Raw genomic sequence first — 26,966 nt, 5'->3', positions numbered from 1 at the left:
GTCTACTGTATACCATGCAGCTTTGGACGAGTCTACATAGGGACCACCAGACGCAGCATTGCCATGCCCAAGCACGAATCAAGAAACATGAAAGGCACTGCAGACTGACGCAACCAGAGAAGTCAGCCATAGCAGAGCACCTGATGAACCAACCTGGACACAGCATATGATTTGAGAACACAGAAATGCTGGACTACTTTCACAACTACCATGCCAGGCTACACAGAGAAGCCATTGAAATCCACAAGCATGTGGACAAGTTCAACAGAAAGGAGGAAACCATGAAAATGGACAAAACCTGGCTATCTGTATTTAAAAAAACTTTAAAATCAGGACAGTAAATAAAGAACAACACTCTGAAAACAGAGGAATTCCAGGCAAGAAACAATCAGGGACAGCTAACACCTCCCAACAAAGGATTCCCTTAGGCAATAAGCAGCCAGACTTTGAAGCTGCAAAGCATTTCAATGCTAATCAAGGTGGCCAATTGTACCATTCACACTTGCCTCAAACAGACAAGAGTTCTTTCTCCCACCCTGGACCTTCCACAGATATATAAACTTTCTTTTCCTAGTTTCCAACACTTCACAACCTCTGAGGATGCCTGCCATAGATGTGGGCGAAACGTCAGGAGAGAATGCTTCTGGAACATGGCCAGACAGCCCGGGAAACTCACAGCAACCCACCGGTAGGCTGTTAGGAATTGTGGGAGTTGAAGTCCAAAACACCTGGAGGGCCGAGGTTTGCCCAGGCCTGCACGAAAGACTCTTGTAAAACGATCGCTGCCACGATTCCATAGCAATGATCATTGGCCATTAAAGTGGCGTCAAATTGCATCAGGTCTGCGGTTTAGATGCATCCCTAATGGCACTCAAACTTGGATCCGCTAGGTGTTTCGGACTTCAACTTCCAGAAGCCCCAGCCAGTTTGGCCCATTGTAAAGAGGTCTGTCTGGGAGCCGAAGTCCAAAGCACCTGGAGGGCCAAAAGGCTGGGACCTACGGCAGAACTCTTGCCATCATTTGCAGTTGGCTCGTCCTTGGGCCCCATCCCATCCGCGCGCCGAAGTCTCTCTCCCAGTCCCGACTTGAAAGTGGCTCTCCTTCCATCCCCATTGGTGAAGCCGCGCCGGCGCGTGCGGGCCCAGAGGGTTGGGCTGGTTGGCTGGTGGGTTGCTAAGGCAACCGGGAAGAGCGGGGACCTGCCCCCTCCTCAGCCCTACGGAGAGCAAGGCGCGAGCGAGCGAGCGCGAGGCGGAGGGAAGGAAGGCAGGAGGGCGCGCGCGCGCAGGCTCTATACCCCGGGACCAAGCTGGGCTGGAAGGAGGACCCGCCGCGTCCCTCCTCGACCCGCGGGTTATGGAGACTCCTGGGGCGCTGAAGGTGGAGCAGCAGAAGCAGAAGCAGCAGCAAGGGAGGCGGCGGCGGAGGGGAGCACAGCGAGGCGAAGCGGGGCTGGCGGCTGCATCTCTGGCCGAGGGGCGCACGCCCAGGAGAGGGACAGGTAAGAAAAAAAAAATAAAGGTGGGCGAGGGTGGTGGGAAGCGGCTCCTCCGCGTTCTCCCTGCAGAAGAATGCCAAAGTTTCCGGGTGTTTTGAAAGATAACGATAAGGAAAGGAAGAGGCTTGTCACTCCCTTGCAATGTGCGTTCCGTGGGTTGGAATCCACTTCCTCAGAGGCGTGAAAGCATCCTGCGCGTGGCAGCATCGGATGAGGGTTTTTTTTACACATGCCAGGTGTAAAAGGTGCCCCACCACAAACCTCCTCGCTTTCCTCTGCTTTTAGAATGGGGCAAGCGACCGCTTTGGAAGTTTTTCCTCTCTCTTTGTGTGTGTGAAAAGGTAACCTTTGCTAGAAGGAAAGATTTTGATGAGGAGCTGAGGCCGGGTGGAGGGAGCGAAAGAGAAAGAGAAAGAGAGCTGTGGTGGAGGCTCCTTCTTTGGAGGCTTTTAAGCAGAGGCTGGATGGCCATATGTCGGGGGTGCTTTGAATGCGATTTCCTGCTTCTTAGCGGCGGGTTGGACTGGATGGCCCATGAGGTCTCTTCCAACTCTAATATTCTATGATTCTATGAGAGGGTTCCCATTGCCGTGCCGCTTGGCAACCTGGAGCAGCGAAAGCAACAATGGCTCTATGGCCTCTTGAGTCTCCATTTCAAACTCCCATGGCCATGCCATCACCCTTTCCCCAAGCAGCCCCAAGAGCTAGGACAGGCCCCCATGGTGTCATGCCTTCCCAATCATATTGGTAACGGAGTAGGACTCAGGGCTTGCTGGGCCATGAAACCCACTGGGGAACCTTGGGCGAGTTGCACACTCTCAGCCCAGGAAAGCCCTGTGATAGGTTTGCCTTGGAAGGGCCATCAATCGAAAGTGTCTTGAAGGCATGGAATATTAGCAGTAGTGTCCCATTTATTTGTCATGTCAGAAGTGAACCAACAGTACAGTTGTAATGTATTCAAAAAACAAAGTTTTAAAAAGCATTACAGTATATTAAATGTCCTTTCACCAGTAGCTGGCCACTTGGAGTGTTTGTGGTGTTGTTATAAGGAGGCCCTCCATTGTGCATCTGGCAGGGCTCAGGTTGCATTGCAGTAGGTGCTCTGTGGTTTGCTCTTCTCCACACTCGCATGGACTCCACTTTGTGGCCCCATTTCTTAAAGTGGTGCCAGAGCACAGTCTGTTCAGCCCCTTCCAGTCTTCTGTGTACCTTATTTGGTGTCAGCAATGGCTTGAGGTTCCGGGTTTTAGCCTGCCACTTTTGGACTCTCGCTTGCTCAGGCGTTGCTGCAAGTATCTCTGTAGGTCAGTGGTTCTCAACCTGTGAATCCCCAGATGTTTTGGCCTTCAACTCTCAGAAATCCAAACAACTAGTAAACTGGATGGGATTTTTGGGAGTTGTAGACCAAAACACCTGGGGACCCACAAGTTGAGAACCACTGTTGTAGATTTTAGAAAATTATTTCTTGATTTAAGGCATTGTCATGCTGGCTGATATCCGAACAGAGGATGGGACCGAGATGTCACTGCCTTGGTCCTTTCATTGTTGGCTGCTACTTCCAGGCGGATGTCAAGTGGTGCAATACTGGCTAAACAGTATAATTTCTGCAGTGGTGTGGGGCATAGATGTCCTGTGATAATGCAGCATGTCTCATTAAGAGCCACATCCACTGTTTTAACATGGTGAGATGTGTTCCATTCTGGGTGTGGTGTCCCATGATATGATAATAACAATGAGAATGGCTTTGGCTTGCCTCATGTCACCTTATGGTATTATTATTATTCCTCCAGCACCTTCTTTTCTCACGGTAGCAAGGCCTTGGCCTGCTGCTCTCTGGGAGCAGTTTTCAAAGCCCAGGCGGATGGGACTACCATTCAAGGTTTGCCATAGAAACCCCGTGTGTGTGTGTGTGTGTGTGTGTGTGTGTGTGTGTGAGAGAGAGAGAGAGAGAATCCCAGGCGACTCACTCCCTCTCAGCCTCTGAAAATCCTTTGACAGGTTTGCCTTAGGGTCGATACAAGTCGGAAATGAATGTGAAGACACACAAGTGGCTTGCCATGGTATGAGAATAACCATGGCAATGGCTTATTAGCTCTAGGATTAGGATTCGTTGAGGTGTTTGCTGCTGCTGTGCTCTGCAGCCAGGAAGCCTCCACTGAGGTCTTTTGGCCACCTCTTCTCTCTCTGCTGCTTCTTCTTTTCTTCCTGTCTTTTTTTCTCAGAGATGAGGGGAAGAACTGGCTCACTCTGCCTCCCTCTCTCTCTTGGTGAATGGAGGAGGTCAATGGACCGCCCGGCGTCGGGATGCTGCAAAAGCTTCTCCTTCTGTCAGAAAATGAGACAGGTCTCCTTATCTCTTGCCTTCTTCCTTTCTCTCACCATGGGCTGTTTCTGGTGCCTTCTTCCCACTTTGGTGACTAGTTAGGCATTTGTCTAGGGGGATATCTAGGAAATGAATGAGAGTCCTGCTCCTATAATGGCATTTCCTTTCTCAACAGCAGAGGCCTTAATACATTTCCTGGATGTAAGCTGCAACATACAGCCGGACCCTGAAAATCTCCTGGGGTTTGGCTCCAGGCCCTCCCACCCTCCTCCTGATACCCAAATCAAGGGATGCCCAAGTCCCATTGTATACAGTAGTGTAGGAAAATGTTTTCCCTTCTGTAAAATGGCACAACCAAGGTTTGCTTTGTGGATTTGAAACAAACATTCAAGCCACAGATGCAGAAACTGAGGTTAAGGAGGACCAGCTATTGCTCACCTGATTGCTATTAAGCAGAAGATTAATTTAGTAAACTACAAAAGAGTTTCTGGTGGGCCGCCTTCTGAGGTTCCTGTACAGACTGCTGTGTTAGGCAAATTTGGTCTGTTCTATCAAGATGCTTCTTGTATTCTTACATACCTAAGTGAAAACACATATTCAGGATCAGCTAAATAGTTGTATTTTCATCTAAATTGGCTTGTGTGCACACTTGCTTTACTCAGTAAGAACACAATGGTGAGGTGTGGGTAGAGAGAAAAAAAGAAAGAGATCACTCGAGACTGAAACTAGTCCACTCCTGTTTTATTACTTATTTATTTATATTTCTGAGATTTCTATGCCGCCTTTCTCTAGAGCAAACCCAAGGTGGCTCACATCATCTTTAAAAATATACATAGTAACAAAACCATTAATAATAAAAGTTCCAAGAATGCTCCTTATCAGCTTCCATATTATAAACAATACAAGTTAAAATCAATCTAAAATCCCCCATACAACCGTAAAGTGTCTGGCTTGGGTTAAAAGCTGCTTCAAAAAGGAAAGTCTTCACACCTTTCCTAAAAGACATAAGGGTAGGAATGTTTTAGGAATCCATCCCCAAACATACCAGGTTATGTCTCAATGGACTAGATTTTATGTATATAATATATTCAATATAATATATGTTAGTGTATGTATTTATGTATTATAATCCAATATTGCATATTTTCTTTGGTGGGACATCACTTATGAAAAGATAAAACATACTGTATATATACTCCCCCCCCCCCCCGCTGGATGTCCATTTGAACATTAGATTTCTAAGAAAAAAATATATTGAAAGCTTATTGTTAATTTTTCAACAGTATCTTATTTGTACACAACAAACCTCAGGAGAAGGCATTCCTGTTTAACTGACAGGGTTCTATTTGAGATTCATAAAATGAGGACCTACTTCGTGCATGAAAAGCGTCATTGTGCAAAGAACCAGCTCTATTAGTCAAAGTGAAGTGGCTGCCTTGGGTTTCATGGCAAGGCAACTAATTATTAGTAGTTTAATTGATTAGTATTGTTTTTTTTTGTTTTTTTTTACTGCTGGGGGAAATAGGTGCTTGGATGATTTTCTGTCCAGGCGCCAAAATACATAGCAGTGGTAGGCTGTTAGGAGTTGTGGGAGTTGAAGGCCAAAACACCTGGAGGGCCGAAGTTTGACCATGCTTGGTTTAGAGGGCTTTCTGTGCAACTTCCAGGGAATGTTTGCTGATTGAGATAGTATCTTTGAAATACTGGCAGTAGATTCAGGAGATGCAAAAGAAGAGCTATAGGCTATATAGCTTGCTCAACTTCAGCATGCAAAAATTTTTCAGGCTTATAGCAGGTATCATTTCTAGTCCTTGCCCTGTGGATATCGAAGTATTTGTTTAAGATGTACAGACAGTATCCATGTGTCTAGAGTTTGACCACTGGGAACATCCAGGTCAATGAATTGGTGAATCATCTCCATATTTTATCTGAAATTCTGAGCTATCCAAGGTGTTGAACTTATTTTGGTTCAGCACTTTAAATAGCTCCTTCAAAATCCAGACTAATCTGAAGGAAATTCATTGTCACACACACATGTGGGAGTTGCCAAACAGCAGCTTAAGAACAGTGCTAGGAAAAAAGGAAAACATCTTTTATAATAGCATATTTCTGTTTGCACTAGCTTTTATTGCTTTATAAAAGGGTGACATACAATTGTGATCTAAATTACTTGGTGATGGGTGGAAATCAGGCATTCAGCTTACATTTAGTGGCTGCATTTACAATCTACATGACTACATTTCAACTCTGAAATAAGGTGATGCAGCTATATTCAAAGTTTAAGAGTTGGTTGGCAACTGGAAAAGTTCACACACAAGTCAGTCTTGTTTGATTTGCAGATCATTAAATGATTTTGTTTTCTAGCATCACATTTTACACAAGAGGGTCTGCTAAGCTAATTGGAGCTAATATAGACAGTGTTGTACTTGACCAGGGAAGTGTAGTTTCAGATTTCTATTTCACTATCAAGTTTTGCACTGGATCTTGTACAAATTAGTCTTTCCCAGCTTAATTACTCTTTTTTAGTTACTCGTTTAGCCAAAAATAAAGAAAAAATCATTATCTATCATAAATTGATCTATCATAAATTATATTCTAGTGGGGCTTCACGAGCTGATTTTGAGATGATGTGACATTAAATTGCTTTATGATGGAGACAGCAAAGTGTTGTGACCTGAAAGAATTACATTTTTCCTTCATTTTATAGTTATTTCTCTTTTGTTTCCTTTTTCATCAGTCTTATTAATGACCAACTTATCATTTACACCATTAGGAAATGAGTTGTCTGAAGTAAAAATAATTTTGTCTTTCTTCAAAAGACAAGACACTGAGTGCATTTTAAATATTAGAGGGTTTTTTTCCATTTAGTTCACTTCCTTCTCTAAAAATAAAGTTTTAAAAAGTTTTTAAACTGTATGCATTTTTCCTAGCACACAGTACTACAAGCATTGCCCCTAAGGCCTGTCTGTAATGCCCATTTCCACTCATGCGTGCCCTGAGATTAATTTGAGAGAGTGTAGAGGTGGTCAGAAAACTGAAAATTGTAATACAAAGGGACTGTGAGAGAGGGAGAAGGAGAGAGAGAGAGAGATTGCACTTTTTCTGCTTCAAAGGATTGTTCACGCTGTCCTTACTTGCACTGGTTATGTCATGCTATCTCTGCACAACATAACATGATGTGACTGATGCAGCCTCATGTGCCACATCATGGTGAAATCACTGAAGGGCAAGAAAAGTTTTCTCCCAATTGCATCAGTTTGTAGAAAATCTGCAAAAAGTAGCTTGTGCCTGTAATAATCATGCCTTTGGGATGAGACAGTAAATTGCCATCTTGCTATAACAATGACTCTCAAATATCTCTGAGTATTAATGTGATGCTCATTGGCATTATTTCAGTGTTTTCTGGAGCAAACATGTGATGTGGAAGTAAAATATGCTTTAATATCCATATTTCAATGACTGCTTGATCAGTGGGGTATCATAGTTTTATGCATACAGCTACACATATTACTAACACACATGCTTTTCCTGCAGAAAAGTTTTGTGCCACTTCAGGAGTAGTGTCTTGTGGTTTTGGAGGCAATTTTGCCCCATTTTTGTGTGTACATTGGGGGATTGAACGGTACCATGGGTCAGCCAATGAATTTGGTGTCTAATATATATCATTGGGAGCTGGATGTGGCTCCCAGTTATAGTTTTTTACCCCTTATACTAATAGTAAGGTGGCACTGGATGCAAATATTTTGATACCACAAAAATTATTATTATGAAAATGAAGCTTAGAAGAATTAATTAAATCAAAAAGAATTGTCGAGTTTTTTCACTTTTTAAAGGCCTTGGAGACCAGTTCTCCATTGCATCCTATCTTTGTTCATGCAATGAAATGGCAGTATCTTGTCAGCAAGTTGTACCCCAGTGCCATATGTGTTTTGTTAGCCTTAGGAACGTATCCTTTAAGTATAGGCATGATCAACATGTAAGCTCTGTAAGACCCCCCAACTGCAGGAACTGAGATCCTGCTACACAGGCTGTTTTACATAACTTCACATTGACAGAGCTACATTGCTGATATGGTGCACGCTGTGTTAAAGAATTGTTACGTGTCAATGGGGCACCACTAACATTATCCAGATGGCAACAGGGACTCCCACCACATCATGGCATAGTGTTAAGAATATATTGTTGCTCAGTTGGGGTTCCCACTACAAAACAGTGTACTGCAAGAGATGGGGACATTTTCTTACCAAATACAGGGCATCTGTGATTTTTCACTCTCCTCCTTTCTCAATTATCAGTATCCTGTGACATTGTTTGGGGCATTGTCCTGCTCTTACCATTGTCCTTATATAAGATCAGCTTGTCTGCAAAGTGCTGTATTGTTGTGTATTGCATTCACAATAAGATGCCTCAACTACAGAATCCATATCCACAGCTTTACTTACTTACTCCTGGGAGAAAAATGTTTTCTCTAGGAGTCTGCTAAGTCCTCAAGCTGATTCTATGGTATACCTCCCTGGAAAAGATGATGTTCTAATATCTGTATTTCCTATATTACCTGTGTTTTCTTTTACATAATTGTTTATGGCAGCCAATTTCACACTTTTCATGTTCAACAAAGAGAACTGACTAGACACCAAATCACAGCCAACTAAATATTACAACTTAGTTTAGAACTTGCATTTCAAATGGTCCTTACAGATGACACATGGCATTATACTGCAGGGCTCAACAAATTTCCCCTCCACAATTAGTTTGGAGTAATAATAAGGTAAAGGTAAAGGTTTCCCCTGACGTTAAGTCCAGTCATGTCTGACTCTGGGGGTTGGTGCTCATCTCCATTTCTAAGCCGAAGAGCTGGCATTGTCCGTAGACACCTCCAAGATCATGTGGCCGGCATGACTGCATGGAGCGCCGTTACCTTCCCGCCGGAGCGGTACCTATTGATCTATTCACATTTGCATGTTTTTGAACTGCTAGGTTGGCAGAAGCTGGAGCTAATAGCGGGCGTTCACTCCGCTCCCCAGATTTGAACCTGCGACCTTTCGGTCTACAAGTTCAGCAGCTCAGTGCTTTAACACACTTCGCCATCAGGGCTTCTGTAATAATAGGAGGTTGTTTAAAAGGTAGCTTTTAGATCATGGGTTTCTCCAAGGATAGGTTGATTGCCTTGAGTTCTGCTCTGCCAGTTTTATTTTTTAAAGATTCAGGACCTGCCCAGTTTAGAACATTTACCACTATGTAACTGAAATGTGATTTCTCTCTCTCCTCCTCCCTCTTCCCCACAGTAAAATACTGAATATCTAGAGATCATGCCATAGCAGAGCTATGTAAATAGTTTGGACATTACTGAGTGGGAAATAGGAAATAGTTTTGAAAAGGTTATTTCCAAGCTCTGGAATCATTGAAGAGTAATCTCAGTCTGTGAAATGGAAGTAGAGTTGTCCCTCTGTATCTACGAATTCTTCACCCATGGATTCAACCACCTATGGCTTGAAATTATTCAAGATTTTTTTTTAAAAAAAAGCAAACCTTGATGTTGTCATCTATATACACATAATAAAAGTGAAAATCTGTATGTGTGTATGTGTCATGGGTGTCCGTTCACATAGATAACCTCCGGCCTCCACAAACAGGCTATAGTTCCCAGTGTTGAGTAGCCACCAAGTCACTCTCTCCAAGGACATTGCAGATTACAGTGAGTACATCCCAGTGTTCCTTTCTCTTTCCATTTGCACGATCCCGCCCATTGCCTCTCCTTTAACCCTTTCCTACCCTTTCCTGTGGCACATAGCAAACAGAGGAATTGATCAGCAACTGAAAGTACTGGAGAGATTTGGGAGAATTCATCATGATTTATAGGAGTTGAACAGGCTGGGATGTATTGTTCACTTGCAATCTAAGAGCACTCTGAACCCCACCAGTGAAGAACCTGGAACTAATTTGGCACACAGACCCAACATGGCCAAATTTGCATATTGGTGGGGTTTGGGGGTGATTGACCTTGATGTCTAGGAGTTATAGTTTACCCATATTCAGAGAACACTGAATCCATCTGATGACAGATCTGGACCAAACTTGGCACACAAATTCAACATGGCCAACTGGGAATACTGGTGGGCTTTGGGGGTGATTAACCTTTAACTCTGGGAGTTATAGTTCACCTGTATTTCGTGAGCCCTCTGAACCCCAGCAATGATGGATCTGGACCAAACTTGACACACAGACCGAAAGTTGCCAATTTGGGGTGATTGATCTTGGCATCAGAGAGTTGTAGTTCCCTTGTATTCAGAGAACACTGAACCCAGTAGATGATGGATCTTGATCAAACTTGGCACACAGACCCAACATGGCCAACTGTGAATACTGAGGGAGTTTTGGGAGGATTGACTCAAGACTTTTGGGAGTTGTAGTTCAAGATGTTCAAATGTACACCATTATACATTTTCTAATGGGAGCATTCATAAAAAACAAAAGCAAAGACTGAGGTTTTTTCTAAGAAATAGTGTAACATACAACCAAACTGAGAATACCTAACATCCAAAAACAAACAAAGCCCTTTTCAAATAACCCAGGCATCGCTGGGCACCCAAGCTAGTTTTATATAAGGGACACTGTTTGCTACACCATCGTATATAATGAGACTTGAGCATCCACAGATTTTTGTATCCTTGGGTTACTGAAACCAAACTGCAGTGGATGCTAGGAGCCCTCTGTAGCATTAAAATAGGACCAAGGCAGTGTACTAGTGATGGCTAATGAAACCTTGATAAATGTGGTGTTTTTGCCTTATCTTGCTACATAGCAGAGCTGGGATCCTGCCTCCTACTTATTCTGAGTATATTTTTAAGGTGAGAATTCTTCAGTTCTTCAGGCTTCTGGGAGTTGCACGAGAAAAGGGAAAAGGTTAGACTTCACAGTTCTGGCTTCAGGGCTGGATTCTGTCAGTTCTTAGAGACATGGTTGGTTTATTTACCTTGCAGCTTATAGTTCTCTTAGATAATATTGAGATAATATGCTGCAAAATGCTCCCCTACTTAATTTTTTTAGTCCCAAATCTTACCATTTCTTGACATGATCTCTTTGCAATTAAATTCTTCACCAGCAGCTTCTTCAGGGATGTATCAAATCTAGTAATGAGCTGAAAGATATTCAGGTGATGAGATTAGTATGATTCTAGAACTCACCATGAGAATAAGAAACCAAATGTAGAAAATGTGTGCTGTATTTATTGTTAATTTTTAAAACAGGGCATGCATTTTTTTTCTGAATAAAGCTGTCCAATGAACCTAGAAACTTTCCTCTCATGGGACTTGTCTTCATGGACTAAACGCTCATACTCACTTCAAGAGCGCTGCAATTCTGACACATTATAGCATTGGTGATTCACTTGCAATGGGTTCTTTGGACTTTAATCTGGCTCAAGAAAAAATCGCTTTATACACTGCAGTTTGTAGTGTAGACAACCCCCTTGCCTGTTATATGATGCAATATTTCAGTCTTCCTCGTTGACTGAGGTTGGACAGGTTATTCTTCATTGTGTTAAACATACTTGTAGAAAAAGTTTTCTAGTCTGGATTACTGAGTAGACGAACAGTTCATCTGCTAGACTTTAAGTCTTGATCCTCTGAAAAACTGTAAGTTCTAAGTGGCTTTGTAATAAAGCACCGAATCCTATACTGTAAATTGCTGTTACATTTTCTAACTCTTCTGAGTGTGGTTCCCAAAATGCTGTTGGACTACCACACCTATCAACCAGCCAGTATTGTGAGTAGTTTTAGATGACAGAAATTGCAGCCCAGACCCTTTTGAATTCTATTCTTTATTGAAGTCAGCACTCATCATCGGCAATCCCTTGTGTCCAAGTATGATTGCCTTTCAAATATAGAGTCTTACCGGTGGGTCCATAGGTGACTGTAGAGACCTATTCTTGACCTGCATGTTCTTTCACACTAATGACATCGATTTTCAGGTGCAAGGCGGTTCTGGTCAGGGCTACAAGTAGTAATAAAATTCTATTAGTAATACCAGCAAAGACAGCATTGTGATAAACTGTTTTAAATGTTCCATAGTCAGAATGACAATTATAATTAACTTTAAAAACACTAGTAGTAAAAATAAATTATGAAGTAACTATGCATATATAATGTTTTTGACTTGTTTTAGGAGAAGTGTTATATTTCATATCTTAGCTGTTATCAAATTGACAAATCAAAGTCATACTAAAATATGTTTTTCCTCTTTTTTAGGCCTTTCTTTGTGTGGAAAAAGAAGATGATGTTGACGATGACACAGATGCATGGATGATTTTATGTAATTTACACTTTGTAGCTTTGCAAAAAGCAATTATCATTGTGGAGTGTTTACAATGATTTATGGGAGAAAGTTGGCCTAGTAGAGGGATGCCGATAATATCAACACAGTGCACTGAATGTACTTTTACACCTTTATTGACATATAAATTACCTGTGCCAAGTATGCAATGAGGAGGATGCTGGTGGAGGAATGTGGAGGATGGTGGAACAATGATGTGGCCTAGACTACTAAGTATGGATTCATCTCTGCCATCCCTCTATGAAGCACATCAATGGAATTCTACATCTGAGCCAAAGTAGAGAATAAAGGTGCTTGCAATGCTTTTTTCGTTGAGATAATTAGCAGAGATGGCACACCAGCATTCTGAAAGGATTATAGAAAACAAAGAAAAGATTTGAAGTTCGTGCATTTTTTCTTTAAAAATCACATTGATATTTTCTTACTCATCCTGTGGATTTTGAGAAGAAAACTTCAGGAGACACAAGGAATACTTCTTACTGGGAAATGGAATCTGGATCAGAGTCTAGCCAGCATCAGAAAAAAAAAGCTGTGACACATGGACTGGAAGATCAAAAAAGAGTAAGTGACAAGACTTCACCAGTGGCATTTTGTGATTAAATTGCCGAACATGATTCAGGAAGTTCAAATGCCACTTACAATTTTTGTATCCATTTGCAGATTTTCAATGTGGTAGCTGGTAGTGGGTGAGCATTCCTGGACTGAACACAGTTCTTGCTTAATTGGCTGGGCACTTCGTGGTGAGGGAGGAGCAAAGAACTGGAAGACATAAGAGATCTGTGGAAGACTGAGAGAAGGAAGAGTAGAGTTAAAAACAAAGCTTAGTTATTTTCGGCATGTGCTGCTATATGATGACATCGAGACAGAAAGAGTTAGACTCACTTGTTATTTGTTTGATAGAATCTTTGAAACATATTTGAAAGGTTGCATAGGCTTTTAACTTACTGATTTATTTAGATGAAGAGCACAATCTTACGCATGTTTATTAAGAAATAAGCCCAATTGCATTCAGTAGGGGTTATTCCCAGGTATGTGTACGTAGGATTGTAGCCTGAATGGCATAGTTGGTTTTTTGTGGATTTGCTAAATGTTATCTTGAAATATATTTCCCAGTGTTTCATGCATTAAAAATAGCAAGCAATTTTAAAAATGCTTTTTATGTCTTCTGTTGGCTAGCGAGATTTGAATGGAAATTTCAAATGATCTGGTTCATATAATGATATGTATTGGTATATGGCTTTATATATCAGAATGTGTTATTTTCCATCAATATTAATGCATAGTAGTAATTAGAGGGTTTTATTTCTGTACAAGTCAAGGAAAGTATAAAACATGATGTCTTGGTGTAAAATACCATGAAGATTATTTGGTAGAAGACAATCCAACATATTCTAGTTTTGTTGGAAAACTTTGTTTCAATGAGGTCTAAACACTTTATTTGGCTATTTCAGCAATACTAGCTAATCTGTAAAGGATTTTGTGTTCAATTTTCTTTTGCCAAGTCTTCTAAGGAGTATACATTCATTTTTCTCTGCTAATAAAACCAGCTTGGGTAACTTCTTTTTTTTGGAAGCAACTGTTTTCATAGGGAACCTTCCCAAAAGACTGCCTCTGTGCTTTTTAATATTCCATGTTAACTATATCAGCTGAAGCTGACAAGACTCTTCCTCTCCTATTTTCAGAGGCCCATTCTGAGGTGGAAATAACAATCAATAGACACTGAAAGAAAATCCTCCTTATCGACTCAGTTTCTAAGAGTTCTTTAATATATTTTAAACCTCCTGTATACAAGGCTTTGTGTAATTTGAGAGAAACATTTGGTGTCCTTGACAGTGTTGATGCCCAGATTTTGTTTAGCTGCTTTACCAATTTTAATACACAGTTTTGACTGAAACTCTGATAACTACAGAAGCCTCCCATCTCCCATCTGCTCTTGGCTCTTGGTGTTCAACGCACATGTAAAATGGGCCTCTGAAAGTATAATATAACCCCAAGTGAGGCTCAGTGGCAGCTGGGATAACATCAATTGGTCATGCTTAGCTGACATTCATTTTAACTTGAACTCGAGCCGTCATGGAGATTATTAAATTTATAATGATATATGTAAGATCCATTTTAATGACTCTTCATGCTTGGGTGATCTCTCTCTTACTAATGTTTGCAAAATAATGCTTAATAGAGTATTAGGTTTCCTTTCCAGCCAACTTCTTTGTCTTGAGAAGGGTGTGGGTAGAAAAGTTCAGTGAATCAGATTTAGTCTGTATGGGGAAATATAATTTGGTCTTTAAGCCTTTTACTGAGCGTGGTCCACCTTGCTGACTCTCTGGGAAATGTTGATCAGGGATTGTTGTGTTTCTATCTGGCTAATATCTAACATTAATAATTAATGGTTGGGACATATTTGTTCCCTTGCAATAAATTGGACTCTTATACATGAATAAATAAGAAAGAAATGACATAAAATTATGAAGTACTCATGTTTTTCCCTTGTAAGAAAATAAACTGGTGCTAGAAGTCTTGTAAAGATTTAGCTAATAGAGTGAGACAAACAAGAGCACACATGTTGTCTTTTCTATAACATATGTTACCTGTATAAAATAAGAACAGAATTAAGAACATGATCTCTTGAATACATTAACAGCATAGCCCTTAATCTGCTTTTTTTATAACCACATTTTGTGGATGTTGAATTTAATTAGCACTATTAAGTTGACGTCCAGCTTGATCTTGCATAGCCAGCCAGTTGTAGACTGACCTGTAGAAATCCGTAGAAAATTGGGGTTTGCTCATGCCTTCCCCAAGACAGTGTGGTTGCAAGGGAGGTTTTCATTCATTGATTTATTAGTTCTTGCAAAGAACTAAAATGGGATTGACATTAATCATGTTCAGAGTCACACTGGATTGATCTACCTGGTTTTAATGGCATTTATGTAAATTACATGACTAATCCAGGATGACTTTTAATTCTGAAGTTAAAAAAAAAAGAATCATGTAGTCGTTCTCTTGAAATCAATAGAAATATTCATACAAAGAAAGAAAATATTGGTATCTGTAACAAATATACTATGTATAAAATACTGATCGCATTCTGTGATTTTGGGGAGTTTTTGATGCCTGTAGCTTAATAATTATGATAAGTGTTAGTGAATTAAGAATTGTTCTTTTTGAGAAGCCTTAACGAAGTCACCATGAACCCCATAAAAATGCTGTAGGGGCATATGGTATTGCTTACTTCAGTAAGAATCTATTTAATTCTTGTAGATGGGAGAATCAAATTTTCTGTAACACTTATTGACTTCTCAGACTGATTTATTTCCTTCCTTATTTTCTAATTCAGATTTTCATGTACATGCATTGAGTTGAAATTAATGCTGCGGTATACAACTTTTAAAAAAATATGTTTCTTTTTGTTACTAATAAATGGTAATTGACTAATTTATGGTTTGAGGGGAACTGTTGTTGTATATTTAATCAGAAATTGGGCTTAAAGTCTTGATACATCATGTTAGGCTTTTAGTTTCGGTAAGATGTATTTACCGCTTTAAAAATAACATGGTGTTTGGCTTTAACTCCAGGGATAAATGTTTGTCTTGCCAAATTCTCCTGTCCTCCTTATCTCTTTTCCTAACTTTTCATTGAGTGAATAGATTAGAAAGATAGGAAATGAATGCTTAATGAGTTTAAGTCCTTTAAAGATATTTTAAAATATTTTCATGATGTGATAAATGCAGTGCATTGGAGCTTTTCTTTCCAAATATACACCACCAAGATTTTTGTTTTTTTTTTTAAAAAAAAAATGCTGTGTGCTTTTTGCACATTTTTCCATTCAATTCTGACTCCTATTAGAGTCTAGATGTACATTTCCAGTAACTAAAGCCTGTTTCATGAACATAAGTGGTCCCAGAAGTACTAACAGGCATGTATAGAGGGCTTGTTTGGTTAGACTGCTGAATAGCTGTTGTAAGTGCATGAATAACATGCACTTGCCCATTCAGCAACCTTGACTATTAGACACTTTATACATTTCTCAGCTCTCACCTCCGCTCTTAGGTACCTCTATTTTCTAGTCTTTTTTCTTCAATAGTTTGAACTCTGTGCATGTTTCCTTAATGTTAGGAAAACGTGTATTATTTGATGACACTGGCTTTTGAAGAGCTAGTTGTTCTCTAATGAAGGTGGTCAGAAGCATAGTGCATTAAAATGAGTGAAGTGTAGCCCTGTTGTTTTGTTATTGCTCTATATGGTTAAGTGTGCCCAAAATGCACACAGGATAAAAACTTCTCTGTCGAATATACTCAACTGAATACATTGCTTAAACAGGCTCAGGGATTTTAACTCTCTTCCAAATTAAATGTTCCCTTAGCATGGAAAGTCTAAGCTAGCAATTATGAGGCATATGTACTACAGGTCCGTGGTGAATAGAAGACGGTTGTTATGAGTCATTCTAATACCCTACTATTAGATGCTTGCAGTATGAGTGTGATTTAAATGTGTTGAAATAATGAGCCTTCCTTAAGGTTTGTGTAAATCAACTTGACATGAAACCATACCAATTTGTTCCTGTTCAAGTTCTTGTCCCATTCAGAAAAGTGTGTGTTTGCATGCAAAGATTTGACCCTCGACTAGGTTAAATCCAAATGGAATTCTGACAGTTTAATAGTGCTCTTTTGTAGTAATTGCATGAATCATAGGAGGAACTCAGCTTTTATATTTGAGATCTCCCCTTTCTTCTCTTCAAGTCTCAGGCTTGTTGTAACAATAATAACCTGCTTGTACGTATTTAAAGATTGCCTTCATGTGTAAAGTTGAAAGCTTAGCACTCAGATTTTCATGAAAAATATAGTTTTACCTCTCATTGGCGCAAGGAATGGAACTGATTATTTCCTAATTATTTCTTTCTTTTCAAAAAGGCAGCAACCAGAAAATAGTTGTGAATAATCATAATATTTTGGTTACATCATCTTTTTGAACTGTTTGAGAGAAATTAAATATATATATATATTATCAGAAGTTTTCATACTTTATGACTTCTCATTTTCTTCTCTGTTTCTTTTATTCAGTTGGAAATGTTACAGTTTTTGTTTTTGGAGATAGACATATTGTTTCCCAAGTTCATCCCCATCTCTCATCACCTTATTTCTGACATCTGGGGACTTGCCTCAAGAAATACTTTGCAAAGTGTCACTCACATATATTCTGTGAAGGCCATGCGGGAGAGTTGATTCTTTAGTATTATTCTTGACATGCCATTTTAACCCAGGGTCACACACAGCTTTCCATTTACATGGCAGACAATTGTCAACTTGAGTATGGAAGAGGCCTCCTGTGTTTTGCAATCACTGTCCAAAAAGGGAAATTGTGATTAATGCTATTTCTCATATTGCCGGAGCATAGTAATGAAATCATTGCACTGAAGACTTGTTAGTAGACCTTTCTTTAGGTAGTGGGGAATGTCCCCCAGAATTGCAGCATTGGAGTTGGTTCTGAAAGTTCTGTAATATTTTTCTCTTTGGACTTCTCCCAGTTTGGCTTGTAAGTTGGACACATTACGTGATTGCCAATGTTACTTTGATAGCTACTGTTGGTCTGAAATTGAATCCCATGTGTTCTATTTACTGGTTCACTGAGATGTAACTGACCATGTGGGATTGAAATTAAGATTACAGGATTTAGTGAGGTCCAACTTTTCTTTCTTTTCTTTCTTTTGTCTATCTAGACAGAAAGATCCCCGACCACTGATGATCAAAGTTGCTCATAATTTCCCTTTATTATTTGTGGAGTGCTTCAGGGTTCCCTTTCAGTGTGCTAAATAAACCCAGTAGATATTCCTTTAACACAATATTGAGCTTTTCTTGTGCCTGACATGTAGATGGTGGAAGAGTTGGTGGGGAGAGGCACAAGAAAGGAACACTGGAAAATACTAATGGAAAATGCTTGTTTTACGCTCCTCTGATCATGGCACCATGATCTTGTCATGCCCCATCCCACCCCTGCTAGAAATTTGCACTGTGTTATAAGACTTGACAGAACAGATGAGACTAGCGGTCCATCTGGTTTGGTGTCCTGCCTGTGGCAGTGATCAATATCAGTGCTTTAGAGAGATGCGGGAGGGAGCATACCTCACCCTTTCCCTTCTAACCACATGTATTAATTTGCCAAGTCAATCACACAGTGCTGAATATGGGGTAAGGAATAACTTCCTTTCTTCTCTTACACCCTGGAGCATAAGATGATTATTCTTATTTAGTTTGCATAGCTAAAAATAATAATGGTCATAACATTATCTTTTTGTCCGTTTTAGCACTGGTGTATGATTTTGTAAGACTCTGCCTAAGGCAGAGAATTTGATTGATAAGCTGTATAATGCACAGAATTCTGGATTTTTTTTCCCTTGGTGGTTTTCCTTTCTTGATCAAAGTGAATTTCAAGTAAAATGTGAAAGCTCTGAAATTAAAATCTGAGGTGTACTGCATTTATGTGAAGCTGCCTGTGGTTTTTCTAATTCACTTTTTATTAGTACAGTTTCAGAAATAACATTCCAATGAAACCAAGTCAGGATGAGCCTAAACCTTTGTGCTTCTTTCAAGATGTTATTGGAATAATAATATTCATATATATTTGAAACCCAGGTTGATGATTTTATTGTCTCCCATTGTGCGGATGCTTTTCTTCAACACTTAATTAGTTCTGGTGCTCTTTTGGCTCCTTCATTATTTGAATACACAGTGTTTTCTGATATTCATGATGATAACACAGTCATTTGCATTTGGTAAAACACTCAGCTTGGGAGTGGAGGGAAGACAAATGAGTTTACAGAGTTTAGAAATTTTACTTTTTTGGTTTGTAATTTCCAGAATTCCTCTTCTAGTGATTCCTCAGCTTCTCCATGCAGAAATAGGTTTGCAGTATGCAGATAGAATGACAACCCCTTCTGGGTATTTGGGAATTGCAGTCCAAGAGGTAGCATCCATAAACTTTGTAGCTTACGATCTTCACGATATTAAAGCCTCACCAGGACAGTCCTTTAATTTGAGCTTCTCTGTGTGCATGTCTCTTTCCTTGTTGTGGTGAGCAGGCTTGTAATGAAGGTTGCAACAGATGAGAGGCCACCAGCCACAGGGTTAACCATGCCACTGGATCAGAACCTCTCTCTGTGAAGACTGTGTGTTGATCGGGTGTGCAATAATCTCTACACATACAATGAATTCACACACAGACGTCTTCTAAGACAAATCAAAACCAACAAAAGTCCCATGGTGAGTGGCAACGGGGGCAGGAGTGTGAAAAACTACTAGCTACAAACCGACACATGGGTGGTGGATATGGATTCAGTCATTCTAACTCAAGGTCTGAGGCAGTTGAGTAGTTTGACAGCTGTATCCATGTCTCAGCAGTCCTATTTAGAATCCACTGTGCTCACCCCATATGGGGCTAGAAAGGGTGCACTGAAGATAGTTTGCCTCACTTGCCCACTGCCAAGACTCTGCCCTTTGAGGAGAATCATACTCAGCCACAAGTGATCGCCTATGATATGATGACATAGACAAATTACATGACTCAGTAATGAGGTGCTCATTGTGTCTCCCACTGTACCTTTGTCTGTGTGATTTCATATTTCAGCTTTAAGTACTGTGACACATGCAGTGCTACTCTGTAAGATCTTGCAAGCTTTAAGAGTGGTTAATTGTAGGGTGTTATGGGTGGTGGTGATTAGAGTAGGGTCCAAATCCTATTTCATCTGTTTCTTTCATGGTTTTGTACTGTTTCATCCATTTGGATTGCACAAAACGGTACAACCCCATGGGAACAAAAGAAACAGTGAAACAAAAGGCAGAGGGGAATGCTAGCCCTTTGGTCGGTTAATCTTTGGCACTTGGCTGTAGGCCCTGGATCACAGGGCCTTCAGCCAAGTGCCTGGTGCTCGATTGTAGGCCCTGCAAACCATGCCCATCTCGCAGGGCCTACAATTAAACACCAAACACTTGATACTCATAGGCCTGGCTCGCAGAGCCTAAGAGCATTGAGCGCTTGGCACTTGCCTGTAGGCCCTGCAACCCAGGCCTGACACTTTGCCACCCAAGGCCTGATTTTTTTTGGTGGTTTTTGGACCTTGAATAGAAAAGTCCATTTGTATAGGCACCCGTTTCTGTAAGTAGTGGACGGAAATGGAAATGGGGCCATACGAATGGAACAAACAGAAATGGTAATTCCATACAAATGCACAAGCCTAGTGGTGATGTTTCTGTTATATATACAACTTCACACATGGTTCTGTTGGATCCTAGCTTAATTCTTCATTGGTGTAATTTCTTTTTTCTTTGAAACAGTGATGTCAAATTCCATTTAATTTTAGAGGTAGTGTGAGCCCTTCACATTCACTGCAGTTAGGGGCACAGTACTCCACTGAAAGTGAAAAACTGAAATTGCTATTTTTTAAAAACCTGACAGAACACTTCTTTAGGAATTTCTAGGTCTTCCAACAGGACCCTGTGGTCAACTAGCTAACCATATAATCTCCTTGTAGGACCAAGAGATTTTTTGGGATGTGTCCTTTCTGGAAATCGGTAGGTCCTCCAACATGACTAGATGACATTGGCCATAGAGTCACACTGGAGGGTGTAGAAATGCCAATGAAAGTTTATCATAAAATCATGCTGGAAGACTTAGACAGATGTTCCATCAAATAACAAAATCAGTTTCATGGGGTTCTTGTGACCAACAATTGTGACTAATCTTTTCCAATTTTATATATAAAAATATTAGGAGTTAGTTTTCCATAGCATTTGCAAGGCACAAGTCATTACTATATCAATAGATAATATTTGGGCATAGGGAAATTTTAAACAGCACTACTTAGCAGATGACAGTATTGAACTCTTAGGATGTATAACAGTAGATCATTGCATTCATTTTCCTGAACATAGATTGTCATTGTGACTGTTCCCTGAAGCCTGTGTGAAACCAGTGTTGCCCTATACCTGTTTTGATAATCATACTGTGAGGTCAAGGAAAAGTCACTCAATTGTTCAGGCACCCTGCCTAGCTCATCTTTTTTCATGGATTTGTTGGAAGAAAGGGATGAAAGAGAATGGTGATCAGAGGGCACACATTTCTGACTGATATTTATTTATTTAAGTTTTATTTTTATTTCTTTTAAAAATATAGAATTGAATGTATTGAAATTATGTTTTTTTCTTAATTAAGACTTAACATTTATAGTTTGGCATTTTTTGCAGTCTCTAATCTACTGCATCTGTATCATAGAAAAGTAGACCTTTTTGGCTTCCTGTACAGGTATTTTCCCTTCTTAGTATGTGTGTAACTCTTCCATGAAAGCAAATAATTTAATAAGCTTAGTTTCCTTGTCCTCAAGGAAACTTGCAGTATAAGGCATCTCTTTCTTTTCTCCAAGTCACTAAGGATCAATGCTTATGTAACTTATGTGCCTCTGACCCCCAACCAGGGGCTGACCTGACATGCCTAACACTGTTTTGACCCTGGGTATGGTCCAGATAGGGACTCTCCCATCCATTGCAGAGGTGGGAGGGAGCCCCTATTGCCTAGTGGTTCTGAACATCTACCCCCCACCCTCTGTGTAGCGATGGTCTCTGGTTTGTCTGTCAGGTCCTACCTGTCTGCTGTCTTTCAGCTGGGATGACTCCTCCATTCCACAGAGTGCACTTTGTCTCTCAGCCTAATGCCATGACACATGATAGCAGACAGGTATGACCCATTTTGTGGCCAGAGACCACTGTGACACCTGGGGTGTGGTGGGAGAGAGGACTGCCATCCCATGTCCCTGGACTACCTGAGCCAAGGAAACAAAGGATGGCAGTAATACTAACTCCAGATTTATTTCATATTGATAATGATATTTATAAATACAAAATTATAATGAACATAGGCATAATTGAATACAGTAGATCTTAACTTCTGCGTTAGCTATGGCCTTGCAGTTTAAGTGTATTTGAAGCTTTTTTCTTTAAACCTAGAAATGTAGCAGATATTGATGGTTTACTACTGTATAATTACATCATCATAAGAGCAAGGTTCATCCGATTGGTATGTTGGTGGCTTGTTCCACAAGGCTCCTGTGGATATATGCATATGTATGAAGCCATAACTTGGTTCCAACAATAGCTGGAATGATAGCATTAAAATGGCATTGTTTTGGAGCCTAGGTTTAATACCTGAATGTTAAACTAGTCTTTTGTCAGCTGAGGTTATTCTGATTATAATAGCTACAAGCTGTGATTTGTAAAGCTTAGAATTTTTCAGCATTTACCATTAAAACAGGGTATGCATTGAACAAAGACAAAAACTCTTCTGAAGTATCAGAGAATAATAGGTTCTTAGAGTGTTTAACATTTCTAAGAATTGTATTTTTAAGAAAAAACCATGCAGAGGCACAGTGTGAAAAACCTATGTTGCAACTCTTTACTTGTGCTCCAGATTCAACTGAGTAAACCTGTTGAATTAACCTGCTCTGTGATGATAAGGCTGCTAGCTTGAGCTTTAATGAAGAGTGTGCATGCCTTCAGGAAGTCTTGAATTCTTATATTTCCAACATGAAGAATTAAACAGATGCATAGAAATGCATCCATTTTGTCTGTCTCTTTAAATTTTATAACACCAATAGCAGCATTATATCTGTAATTCTTCCAGATGTATAATTTGCCAAGTGACACAACTATGTGAGAATCCTAGTTTAAAATGCCTTGAATGCTGTCTTCTTGGCTCAGAACTGGTCTGGGAATATCTGATTGTTATAAATATGTATCATAAGGGAAGGATCACCAATTAGTCTGGGAACAGTTTTTTAAAAATTTTATAACACAAGAGCAGGCATGGGCAAACTTGGGCCCTCCAGGTGTTTTGGACTTTAACTCCCATAATTCCTGACAGCCTGCCAGCTGCTAGGAAGTGTGGGAGTTGAAGTCCAAAACACCTGGAGGGCCCAAGTTTGCCCATGCCTGCACTGGAGGGTCTTCTTCAGGGTTTATGCATCACTGATGTATCCATCTGTGTTCATTTGGAAGTATTTTTATATGATTAATATTTACTTAATTAGAATTTTATCATAGAATCATAGAATCATAGAATCATAGAATAGTAGAGTTGGAAGAGACCACATCGGCCATCTAGTCCAACCCCCTGCTAAGAAGCAGGAAATCGCATTCAAAGCACCCCCGACAGATGGCCATCCAGCCTCTGCTTAAAAGCCTCCAAGGAAGGAGCCTCCACCACGGCCCCGGGGAGAGAGTTCCACTGTCGAACAGCTCTCACAGTGAGGAAGTTCTTCCTGATGTTCAGGTGGAATCTCCTTTCCTGTAGTTTGAAGCCATTGTTCCGTGTCCTAGTCTGCAGTGCAGCAGAAAACAAGCTTGCTCCCTCTTCCCTATGACTTCCCTTCACATATTTGTACATGGCTATCATGTCTCCTCTCAGCCTTCTCTTCTGCAGGCTAAACATGCCCAGCTCTTTAAGCCGCTCCTCATAGGGCTTGTTCTCCAGACCTTTAATCATTTTAGTCGCCCTCCTCTGGACGCTTTCCAGCTTGTCAACATCTCCCTTCAACTGTGGTGCCCAAAATTGGACACAGTATTCCAGGTGTGGTCTGACCAAGGCAGAATAGAGGGGGAGCATAACTTCCCTGGATCTAGACGCTATTCCCCTATTGATGCAGGCCAGAATCCCATTGGCTTTTTTAGCAGCCGCATCACATTGTTGGCTCATGTTTAACTTGTTGTCCACGAGGACTCCAAGGTCTTTTTCGCACACACTGCTGTCAAGCCAGGCGTCCCCCATTCTGTATCTTTGATTTCCATTTTTTCTGCCGAAGTGAAGTATCTTGCATTTGTCCCTGTTGAACTTCATTTTGTTAGTTTCGGCACATCTCTCTAGTCTGTCAAGATCGTTTTGAATTCTGCTCCTGTCTTCTGGAGTGTTAGCTATCCCTCCCAGTTTTGTGTCGTCTGCAAACTTGATGATCGTGCCTTCTAACCCTTCGTCTAAGTCGTTAATAAAGATGTTGAACAGAACCGGGCCCAGGACGGAGCCCTGCGGCACTCCACTTGTCACTTCTTTCCATGATGAAGACGACGCATTGGTGAGCACCCTTTGGGTTCGTTCGCTTAGCCAATTACAGATCCACCTAACCGTAGTTTTGTCTAGCCCACATTTTACTAGTTTGTTTGCCAGAAGGTCGTGGGGGACTTTGTCGAAGGCCTTACTGAAATCCAGGTACGCTACATCCACAGCATTCCCTGTATCGACCCAACTCGTAACTCTATCGAAAAAAGAGATCAGATTAGTCTGGCATGACTTGTTTTTGGTAAATCCGTGTTGACTATTAGCAATGACCGCATTTGTTTCTAAGTGTTCGCAGACCACTTCCTTAATGATCTTTTCCAGAATTTTGCCTGGTATTGATGTGAGGCTGACCGGACGGTAATTGTTTGGGTCGTTCTTTTTTCCCTTCTTGAAGATAGGGACCACATTCGCCCTCCTCCAATCTGCTGGGACTTCTCCCGTTCTCCAAGAACTCTCGAAGATAATTGCCAGTGGTTCTGAAATAACTTCCGCTAGTTCCTTCAGTACTCTTGGGTGTAGCTGATCTGGCCCTGGGGACTTGAATTCGTTTAGAGAGGCCAAGTGTTCCTGGACAACTTGTTTCCCTATTTGGGGTTGGATTTCCCCCAATCCTTCGTCCATTCCGTGTTGCTGAGGTTGAAGATGGCTTTCTTTTTGTGAGAAGACCGAGGCAAAGAAGGCATTAAGTAGTTCTGCCTTTTCCCTGTCCCCTGTCGCCATCACCCCATCTTCTCCTTGCAATGGCCCTATCGCCTCCTTTTTCTTCCTTTTTCTACCAACGTAAGCAAAAAAGCCTTTTTTGTTGTTTTTTATGTCCCTGGCAAGCCTGAGCTCATTTTGCGCTTTAGCCTTGCGAACCTTTTCCCTATCCTATCCAATTTCCTGACAGTTTTAAATAATTACACTGTTTTGAAAATCAAAGCATAATAAAGCAATTCTAAGGTCAAGCAGATAATTACAAGACCAAAATATCATATCCTTAAACATTGCACCACTTTTTTGGTGTTATTATGTGCCTTCAAATTGATTCAAGTCTTGCTTATCCAACCTTTGCTCATCCAACGTTCTGTATTATCCAATGCAGTCTGCCTCCCACCCGAGTCCACAGCTGTTTCTCTAGGCACTAATTCTATCTTTATTTGTAGTCAAATTTTTAGTAGTCAATGTATTTGTTGTCAATGTTTTCAAAACACTGCAATGTTTTGGTGTTAAATTCATAAATACAGTAAATACTACATAACGTTACCATGTATTGAACTGCTTTTTCTGTCGATTTGTTGTAAAACATGATATTTTGGTGCTTAATTTGTCAAAGACAGAACGCCTCCAAATAGAATATAACACAGTTTATTGAGGTTACGGAACTAAAAATTGCCCATAGGAAACAAAAGACTAGGCAAACACTTGTCTTCAGTATGAAAAGTAACAAAAACAGCTTCGTTTGAGTTTAAACAGTTCAAAAGAATAAACCGGATTAAACAGAAGTTTAATCCGGGTTAAATCAAAGGTGCTTACTTCAGCCTGGCAATTAAACAAACAAAAACTGGTTAACAAACGGTCAAAATGAACACAACACCCAGCAGCAGATTCCCCTCTGCTACTCGAGAGCTACAGAAGTAACTCGGGCTGTTGCTCCTCCGTGCAACGGGCGAAAACCAGGTCCAGGCACATCAATCAGGGTAACGACGGTCAGCAGGGTCCCAATCCGGTCCGAGGTCGAAAGCCAAGCGCAGACGTCTAAGGTTCCACAAGTTCCACCGATAGCCACAGAAGGGATAGTCCAGAGTCGTAGTCAGTCAGTCAGTCCAGCGTCAATCCAGAGTTGGCAAATAATGTCCGTCAAAAAGACGACGGAGGTCCAAGCTATCAAGATTAAACACAAGTTGCACAGAAAAAGCCCACACAGTTCCTCCCGCTGTCTATGCCCAGTGTCCTTGGTAACTTACGTATCCAGCAAACGAATCACACCCGTCTTCAGGAAGTTCCCCAACAAGAGCCCAAGCGTTCGTCCAGATTACCTTGCCCAACGCAATTAGCCATTGATTCTAGACCCCATTTTATGCCAGTTCATAACTCCTCATCGCTGTCAGCTGCTATCCTAATTCCAGGTGCCTCCTCATCATCATCCTCATCAGAACTAAAACACCTTTGACTACGCCCCACAGCATCCCCAGCTGTGGATCCCGTTCCATCCCTCCAGCCCGTCCACGGGTCCGATCCTGCAACCCGCCAGTCGCCTCCCATGCTATCATTGCCAGTGACACCCAAATCCTCCCTCACACGAGTCCATTCCATGTCATCCTCCTCTGAGCTAACCATCTCTTCCTCCATTCCCTCGGTAAAACCCTCAAAGGAGTCTTCGTCTGTTGGTTCTGCAAATAAGTCCCGGAGCCGTTTCCTCTCGCGCTCCTCAAAAGAGTCTGACTCTCGGGGAGTCTTACGACCTCGTCTCCTAGTATCGGAGCCAGAAGGCTCAACCATAACATAATTTGTAAAATCATAATGTAATTTGATATTTAATAGGCTTTTCCTTAACCCCTCCTTATTATCCAACATTTTCACTTATCTAATGTTCTGCCAGCCTGCTTATGTTGGATAAGTTGGGATAGTGGTTTTAGTGTTGGACTATTGCGACTGTTTTTAGGCTACCTTTGACATTTCAGGTTCAGGAAAGCCCCTTTCAAATACTTTCAAAGCTTTTCTAATGTACTTTCCAGAGG

At 40.8% G+C, this 26,966-nt stretch overlaps 1 protein-coding gene across 1 annotated transcript in view; it reads left to right on the top strand.

Annotated features, from left to right (window-relative positions):
• The first annotated feature begins 1,234 nt into the window (after positions 1-1,234).
• The window catches only part of nav2 (neuron navigator 2), a 691,770-nt gene continuing 666,038 nt past the window's right edge, over positions 1,235-26,966 (top strand). Inside the window, exons 1-2 of the mRNA XM_062967809.1 lie at positions 1,235-1,502; positions 12,069-12,714. Of these exons, the coding sequence (XP_062823879.1) occupies positions 12,640-12,714 (75 nt within the window). The 5' untranslated portion in view covers positions 1,235-1,502; positions 12,069-12,639. The remainder of the gene's footprint in view (positions 1,503-12,068; positions 12,715-26,966) is intronic.

This window comes from Anolis carolinensis, chromosome 1, assembly GCF_035594765.1.
Source record: "Anolis carolinensis isolate JA03-04 chromosome 1, rAnoCar3.1.pri, whole genome shotgun sequence".
Classification (NCBI taxonomy): domain Eukaryota; kingdom Metazoa; phylum Chordata; class Lepidosauria; order Squamata; family Dactyloidae; genus Anolis; species Anolis carolinensis.
This window is presented reverse-complemented; position numbering and strand designations above follow the sequence as displayed.